Raw genomic sequence first — 8,868 nt, 5'->3', positions numbered from 1 at the left:
AATTAGTAAAAAAATATTATATTAATATATATGAAATTATATAATTTAAAAAAATGTATATAGACTTATCTATTAATATTTTGGTACTGACTTTTAGTAATTTATATATATATATATAACTTCAAACCTATATAATTTTTAGTTTTTAGTTGGATTAAGCAATGTGACAGTCAACTAATTAATTTTTATTTATAATATTGAATAAAATAATATTTGAAATATAATATAAATATTTTTGGGTAAAATTTGTTTTATTTATATTAAAAATTATAAAATATTATAAACTCATTTTGATAAAAAAAAAAATACAAAATATTAAAATCATAATGAAAAAGATAGATTAAATGAGTCAATTTTTAATAATATATATTAAGATAATAGTTAGTACGATTTAAATGAGTTTTTAATACAAGAAATAAGTCTAAATGTGATTTATTCATTTTAATTTAATAACTTAAATAATTTAAATTGTTAAAATATAGATAATATAATAAAGAGTTATTATAATAATCAAATATGCTCTAGAATAGGTTAGTGCATTATCCAAAATTAAAATGATTAAATGAGTTTACATTAATCTCTTATATCTAAACCATAAGCAAATCATAAGATGTGAAACTTGATGTGTTTTAGATAATCTTTTAATAGTTTGTTTTGAAATTGTATTATTTAAATAATTTTATTTTTTTATAAATTTTAATTTTAGAAAAAATTTAAAAGTGTTAATATATAATAATAAATTTTATTTTTTTAAAATAGAAAAGTATTTTAATTAATTAAGAGATATAATTGATGAAATATTGATGATTTTTTTTTTACATTATTTAAATAATTATTCCAAATAAACAAAGACCAAGTCTTCCCATTGTGTACCTTTCCACACCATTTAACCCTTCCACTTGTATAAACACCCCCACCTCACCCACTCTTTTAATATTTCCATTTAATCTCCTCCAAGGCCCCCAACCTCACCTATTAAATATTTTGATCATTAATTTATTTTGAAAGTTTTACTTTGTGGGGATGCCTCATTTATGTGTGTGTCATTTGATGCAGTAGTACGGAGATGATAGTTTTTCAATCGATCCATGATATGCTCAAACAAGCTTTGATCAATATAATTTTGGATCTTTACAACTCTCAATCTTCATAAAATCTTGTTCAATTAGATTTATTAAAAAAAATACAATCACAATCAATCATATTTCTTTCTTTTCTCATTTATATTAATTAAAATATTAAAATACAATTTATTCAAAAATAATAATATTTTATCGTTATATATTAATAATTTTATTAAAATATATTCATTTTTTCAAAATTATCACTCATTTACATTTTTTAAATAAACAAAGATTTATTTAAATAATTCCTATGGAAGAAGTTATAAGTGTTTTATCTTGGTTTGCATTCTAAAAGTTGAGTTGTCCTACTTACTTATAGACAATTACCAATTAGTCCATTGTTGGAAGATTACCTATTTGCCCCTTTGACGACATGAAGATTTATTTATATATATGTGGGCATGCATGTATTTGTGTAGTGTGTGCACAACTTGTAAGAAGATCGATCCTAGCTTAATTAATTAAGGCTTGCCATTTCAGCATGCAGATTTAGAAATTGAGAAATTTATCGATTAATGGGAAATTGTGTGATAATAATATTTCAATATTTTCTTATAATTAATATTGTAATCTTGTTGCAGCTGATCATTTCACTTCCTAATTTACATGCTCAGGATGATCAAACAGGTTAGGTCATTAAATCACAGTGACATGCACTATTTACTGATATTAATTTTGTGTGATCGACCTGTTTAATTTACACTTCATGCCATGCAGGATTCATAAGCTTAGACTGTGGTCGGCCTAATGGTTACACAGACAAGGATACTGGATTGAGATATGATTCAGACGACAAATTCATCGACACAGGAGTAACTGGAATGATCGCCCCTGAACAACAATCAAACACTTTGTATCAACAGTTCCTGTATGTTAGAAGCTTCCCCCAAGGAACTAGAAACTGCTACACTTTAAAGGTACCAGATAATGGATCAAGAACAACATTCCTAATAAGGGGAAGATTCTTCTATGGAAACTACGACAACAAGCATTCCCTTCCTAGTTTTGATCTTCAGATCGGGGTTGACCTTTGGGACACGGTGCTAATTTACAACGAATCTCGTACATTAAGAAAGGAGATCATATATGTACCAAACTCAGATTTTATTCAAGTTTGTCTCATCAATACCAACTCTGGAATACCTTTCATATCAGCTCTAGAGATAAGGCCTTTCAGTGATGATACCATATACAGAACAGAGTATTCTTTGAACTATTTTACAAGCTGGGACTTAGCTTCATCTGCAAATAACTTTTATAGGTAGGTTGATCATCAGCATCAATATCATCGTCTTCTTTAATTAATTTATAATCTTTACTGAATTAGTTTAAATGAAAAATAAAGGTACAAAGATGACTTGTATGACCGCATATGGATGCCGTATGACATGGAGGACAGCACTAGTCTCACAAGCGAGTTGCCCGTTAAGACTAATAATTTTCAGGTCCCTAACGTTGTCATGAATACTGCCAATGTTCCCCAGAACCCTAACGACTCCTCCTTAGTTTTTACGTGGGATCCATATAATATTACCGATCAATTCTATCTTTTCCTACACTTTGCCGAGCTTACTCCCAATGCGTCACGAAAATTTGGAATATTTCTCAATGGGGAGCTATGGGGTGTGCGCAATTATTCTCCTCAGTTTCTTCAGGCCGAAACTTATTGGAAAATGTTAGATGTTAGTTCATCTTACACGATCTCTCTCAATCGAACAGAGGATTCCGCGCTTCCTCCTCTCTTGAATGCCATCGAGCTCTACACAATCAAGAAAACACTCAACTCTCAGACTAATGATCAAGATGGTAAATTATTTTTATTTTTATTTTTATCATTTTTTGTACATTCTTAATATATACACTAATACAATATTTCATTTACAGTTGGTGGTATTATGGGGATAAAATCAACATACAAAGTGTTGATGATGAATAATTGGCAAGGAGACCCTTGTGGCCCTAAACCATTTTCCTGGGATGGGATCATATGTAGCTTTCAAGGCTTCAATCCACCTCAAATTATTTCATTGTATGTGCAAAATATTAATTCATCTTCAACCATATATATTTATTTATGCCTTAATTAATTGTAGTATAGGTATAAATTAATTAATACACATAATGCAGGAACTTGTCTTCAAGTGGATTGAGTGGGGAGATATCTCCTTTCATCCAGAACCTCACATCATTGCAAACTTTGTATGTCTAGTCTTTTATATTTATTAGATTAATTAATCCAGTAAGTATATATAATGATGTTTGGTTTAATATTAATTAACAGAGATTTATCCAATAACAATCTATCTGGGGATGTTCCAAATTTTCTATTCCAGTTTAGTTCGTTGCAGGTCTTGTAAGTATATACAATTAGTTATTTCTTTTAATGGGTTGATTAATTTGGTTTAGCTAGGTTAGTTAAGTTATAATATCTGTTTTAGGAATTTGAGGGGAAACAACTTGACATGTCCAATGCCATCAATATCACTCCAAGCAAAGATAAAGAATATTTTAAGGTACTTAATCTGGATACTTCCATGTTCTGTTATTTATATATTATGATTTACTTTCATATATAAACAACAAAATGAAATATAATGCAGTGATGATTGCAAGGGAGATTCAACAGCAACAGCAAGCAATAATCATAGAAATGGAAATAATAATGTTATTGTAGTAATTGCTGCTTCTGTTGGTGGAACATTGATATTAATGCTTATACTAGCTGCTGCTTCATTTCTCCTCTATTTCATTTGCATAAAAAAGAAGCATAAGAAAAGGGATCCAACAACAACAACTGGTACGAGATTATACATCCAACACATTCTCCTATCAATAAAATAAATAAATGTTTCTTAATTAATTTGATTTGGTCACTTAAAAATTTCAGTTCAAAGCTCCACAACAACCGCGTCTAGCAACTGGCAGAGCCATAACAAGGACCACATGATGCCGATCATCATAGGCGGCTCTAACATGGAGCACATGATAAAGAATTGTCAATTTAGTTATTCTGAGATTTTGAAAATCACAAACAACTTCGAGATCGTTCTTGGCAAAGGGGGGTTTGGAACAGTCTATCACGCCTATGTTGGAAACACTCAGGTTGCTGTCAAAATGCTTTCTCAGTCGTCCTCACAAGGATACAAGGAATTTCAAGCCGAGGTATGTATCATCTTCTTAAATTCACTTCCTTCCTTGTTTGATCCATTATAATTAATTAGTTCCTATATATATGTTACCTAGGCTAAGTTCTTGGTGAGTGTTAATCATAAGAATTTGACATCCGTGGTCGGTTATTGTTACGAAGATGATAAAATGGGACTTGTCTACGAGTTCATGGAAAATGGAAATCTAGAAAATCATTTATCAGGTAATTAGAAGTTAGTCATTTATATATTAAAGTGATGCTCTTAATGATGTCTAATTTCTCTATCACTTATCATGCATGCATGCATATTGAATTGATACAGAGAAAAGCTTACAAATATTGAATTGGGAGGAAAGACTTCAAATAGCAGTTGATGCAGCACAAGGTATACCAAATTTCAATCTAGCTAGCTAGTCTTAATTTCATAAGGTATCATTGAATTGATTTTCCTTCAAATCTAATTAATATAACTTATTTAACTTAGGATTGGATTATTTGCACAATGGTTGTAAGCCATCGATCATCCATAGAGATGTTAAGTCTTCCAACATCTTATTAAATGGGAATTTTGAAGCAAAGTTGGCTGATTTTGGGTTATCGAGAACAATTCCTTTAGAAGGAAGCGATTACTTCTCGATGGTTGTAGCTGGTACTCCTGGTTACCTTGATCCCGAGTAAGTACTTGGTATATATATTTTATTAATTCAATCATTAATATTATAACTAGTATATGTTAATTGATTTCTTTGTATGAGGTCTCTATAGGTATTATCTTACAAATAGAGTGACAGAAAAAAGCGATGTATATGATTTTGGAATCGTCCTCTTGGAGATAGTGACTGGTAAGCCGACGCTCTCAAGGAGGCAAGACAATGCACATATAATTCCATGGGTGAGTGCAATGATATCAACAGGGGATGTTAATCAGATTGGGGATCATAGGTTAAGGAATGGAGATGTTGACACAAATTGCTTATGGAAAGTCGTCGAATTGGCAATGGCTTGTGTGTCGCATGAATCGGCGAGGAGACCAAACATGAGCCAAGTTGTGATGAAGCTGAAGGAGTGTTTGGCCAGTGATATAGCACGTGGCTACCCGAAATCAAGAGATTTGATAAATGAAGTGATTCTAAATGATGAACTTATAATGCCTCCTCTTGCAAGATAATAAATAAAGAGAAATGATATTTTCAACGAAAGAGTAGCGAAAGCAAGGCCACGAATCTACGTGGCCTTGCCAGCTAGGAGAGAGAAAAAAAAAGAAAAAAAAAGAAAAAAAAAGAAAACGTTTCAGTTTTCCCCTTCTTCTTTCTTCTGTCTTTCTTCTTTTCATTTATTCTTTCCGGCGATTTTTCTCTTCTCTGGCGATTTTTCTCTCCGGCGGCGGCATCCCCGACTTCTTCAACTTTATTCATCTTCTTTCTTTCGATCGAAAATGGTAGGTCTTCTCCTTCGGGTATTTCTGTTCACTTCACTGTCTGCATTCATTCGTGAATATCTTTTCTCTTTTTCAGGCTGGTGGTCCAGGTACATCTCCATGCAAGACTCCAAAATCTCCAAGGACAAGGTAAATAACATCTAAAGACATGTTTTCATACCCTCCAGCTTCAACTACAAGTGATTGAAATGTTTTGGCCACAGTTATTCCAGCTTCATCGTTTGTATCCAATCTTCTCTTTACATTTCCGTCAATTACTTTGTAGGATTTAACATGACGTATTCTCTTAGGGCTTAAAGAATGGTTGTGCTCAAGAGAAATACTTGTTATCACATATTCCCCTTCATTTCGAACAACAACATTAATCTTTGCTTTACAATCTGTCTTCGTTATTGGTCTAGGCTAATGAAACTTGTTTTTTGACTTCGATTCTTTCAGAAAACTCTTGGCACAACCAACGCTGAAGTATTTCCTCTTACCACTTACATTTTTGCTCCCTAATTTGGTAATGCCGAATCCCGTTAAGTGGGCATATGATGTGTAGAATTCAAGAAGTTGTTCTTCGGAGGAAAATGTCATTCCAACACTAGGAATGTGACTGCAAAAATTAAGTGAAACCGTAAGAAAAAAAGTCCATAAACCACTCATTTCGGGTCCCGAAACCACCCATTTCGGGTCCCGAAACCACCCATTTCGGGTCCCGAAACAACCCATTTCGGGAAATAAAAGGACCCTTTCGGGTCCCGAAACAACCCATTTCGGGACAAGGAATGACCCTTTCGGGTTCCGAAACAACCCATTTCGGGACAAGGAAGGACCCTTTCGGGTCCCGAAACAACCCATTTCGGGACAAGGAATGACCCTTTCTTGTCCCGAAACCAACCATTTCGGGACAATGAATGACCCTTTCTTGTCCCGAAACCAACCATTTCGGGACAAGGAAGGACCCTTTCTTGTCCCGAAACCAACCATTTCGGGACAAGGAAGGACCCTTTCTTGTCCCGAAACCAACCATTTCGGGACAAGGAAGGACCCTTTCTTGTCCCGAAACCAACCATTTCGGGACAAGGAAGGACCCTTTCTTGTCCCGAAACCAACCATTTCGGGACAAGGAAGGACCCTTTCTTGTCCCGAAACCAACCATTTCGGGACAATGAAGGACCCTTTCTTGTCCCGAAACCAACCATTTCGGGACAAGGAAGGACCCTTTCTTGTCCCGAAACCACTAGATCTGTTCAGGGTACCTTTCGGGTTCAACAGGGGTGGATCTGTTCAGGTTAAGTTCTTCATCTACTGGGTTGTTCAAGTTCGGTGCTTCGGTTTCCTGAAAATTCAAACAGTTTAAATCCATAAATACTTATGTAAAATGTAAACCCTAGATCTGTAAAATCTAAACCCTAGATCTATTCAAAAAAAAAAGATCCTTAGAAAGGATACCATGGATTGGTATCATTTTTTTTACATTAATTCTTAATATACATACTAATACAGTATTTCATTTACAGTTGGCGGTATTATGGGGATAAAATCAACATACAAAGTGTTGATGATGAACAACTGGCAAGGAGACCCTTGTGGCCCTAAACCATTTTCATGGGATGGGATCATCTGTAGATTTCAAGACTTCAATCCACCTCAAATTATTTCATTGTATGTGCAAAATATTAATTCATCTTCAACCATATATATTTATTTATGCCTTAATTAATATTGGTATATGTATAAATTAATTAATACACATAATGCAGGAACTTGTCTTCAAGTGGATTGAGTGGGGACATATCTCCTTTCATCCAGAACCTCACCTCATTGCAAACTTTGTATGTCTAGTTTTTTATATTTATTAGATTTAGTATATGTATATATTGAAATTAATTAAACCAATATTATGTTCATTAATCTAGTATATATATGTTTAATGATGTTTGGTTTAATATTAATTAACAGGGATTTATCCAATAACAATCTATATGGGGATGTTCCAAATTTTCTATTCCAGTTTAGTTTGTTGCAAGTCTTGTAAGTATATATATAATTAGTTTACGGGTTTAATTAGGGGTGAGTAAATGGGTAAAATCAATCTGTTTTGTCTTATCCGTATTAAATCCAAACTAAATTTATTCAATTCGTAATCCAAACCATTTTACTAATTAATACGGATCGGATACGGATTGGATTGAAAATGGTTTGGATAATTCAAACTAAAAAATATTTATATATATCAACTTGAAATTAGTCAACAATTTTTTTTTTTTTTTTATAATTTTTTTGGTTTTTTTTTTAAAAAAAAAATTGAATTTTTTATTATTATTAAATTTGAATCTGAAAAAAATAATAAAAAAAATAATAATAATAAAATAAAAATAAATATCGTTGTGAAAGTGATGATAAGTAAAATATATATTATATTGAGATAAAATTTAATTTTAAAAAAATAAATTGAAAAATATATTTTTATTTAGATAGTTTGGATAATTTTAATCCAATTCGATTTAATTAAATCCGAACTCAATCCAATCTTAATCCAATCCGAATTAGTATTTAGGATTCGGATTGAATTAGATTTCGGATTAATTCATCCAATGTTCACCCTAGATTTGATTTCTTCTAAAAACACTTTGAGTTTAAGCAAGGGACGTGTCTAAGGGGTGTAAGGCAGGTCCTGCAAAAGTACATGTAATTAGTTATTTACTTTAATGAGAAAATGATTAATTTAAGTTATAATATCTATTTCATAAATTTGAAGGGAAACAACTTCAGATGTCCAATGCCATCAATATCACTCTGAACAAAGATAAAGAATATTATTTTAAGGTATATTAATATCTTAATTTGGATACTTACATGATGTATGTTCTGTAATTTATATATTATGATTTAATTTCATATATAAAATGAAAAATAATGCAGTGATGATTGCAAGGGAGATTCAACAGCAACACCAAGCAATAATAATCATAGAAATGGAAATAACAATGTTATCGTGGTAATGGCTGCTTCGGCCGGTGTGATGTTGATATTAATGTTTATACTAGTTGTTTCTTCTTTATTTCTACTCTTATATTGTATTTGTTGGATTTGGAATTATATTTTATTAGAGTTTATATATTGTAATGGATTTTAAATATTTATTGGGCTTAAAAATAGTAGTTTAGTCT

The 8,868-nt window shown here is 31.8% G+C and overlaps 1 protein-coding gene and 1 long non-coding RNA gene across 2 annotated transcripts; both read left to right on the top strand.

The window, feature by feature from the left end:
- The first annotated feature begins 1,557 nt into the window (after positions 1 to 1,557).
- LOC124920527 (putative leucine-rich repeat receptor-like protein kinase At2g19210) lies at positions 1,558 to 5,563 on the top strand. The gene is made up of 13 exons (XM_047461026.1): positions 1,558 to 1,751; positions 1,842 to 2,385; positions 2,470 to 2,930; positions 3,009 to 3,153; positions 3,252 to 3,323; positions 3,406 to 3,477; positions 3,563 to 3,637; positions 3,725 to 3,921; positions 4,012 to 4,286; positions 4,368 to 4,494; positions 4,595 to 4,657; positions 4,757 to 4,946; positions 5,038 to 5,563. Exons 1-13 carry the CDS (start codon positions 1,640 to 1,642, stop codon positions 5,438 to 5,440), a joined length of 2,736 nt encoding a protein of 911 aa, XP_047316982.1. The 5' UTR covers positions 1,558 to 1,639; the 3' UTR covers positions 5,441 to 5,563.
- A 116-nt stretch (positions 5,564 to 5,679) lies between these two features.
- On the top strand, positions 5,680 to 7,708 carry LOC124920536. The gene is made up of 3 exons (XR_007097642.1): positions 5,680 to 5,839; positions 7,216 to 7,360; positions 7,459 to 7,708. It is a non-coding gene; the product is annotated as an uncharacterized LOC124920536 (long non-coding RNA).
- The last annotated feature ends 1,160 nt before the right edge of the window (positions 7,709 to 8,868 follow it).

The sequence above is a fragment of the Impatiens glandulifera genome, chromosome 1 (assembly GCF_907164915.1).
Source record: "Impatiens glandulifera chromosome 1, dImpGla2.1, whole genome shotgun sequence".
In the NCBI taxonomy this organism is placed as follows: domain Eukaryota; kingdom Viridiplantae; phylum Streptophyta; class Magnoliopsida; order Ericales; family Balsaminaceae; genus Impatiens; species Impatiens glandulifera.
The sequence above is the reverse complement of the archived record's forward strand: the minus strand, read 5'-3'. Positions and strand labels throughout refer to the sequence as shown.

Bases quoted from the DNA above. Each gene is read 5' to 3' on its own strand.
- LOC124920527 (XM_047461026.1), top strand. From the start codon at position 1,640: ATGGGAAATTGTGTGATAATAATATTTCAATATTTTCTTATAATTAAT. The intron at 1,752-1,841 runs GTTAGGTCATTA...CATGCCATGCAG, and splicing joins TGCTCAGGATGATCAAACAG to GATTCATAAGCTTAGACTGT. The intron at 3,638-3,724 runs GTACTTAATCTG...AATATAATGCAG, and splicing joins AAGATAAAGAATATTTTAAG to TGATGATTGCAAGGGAGATT.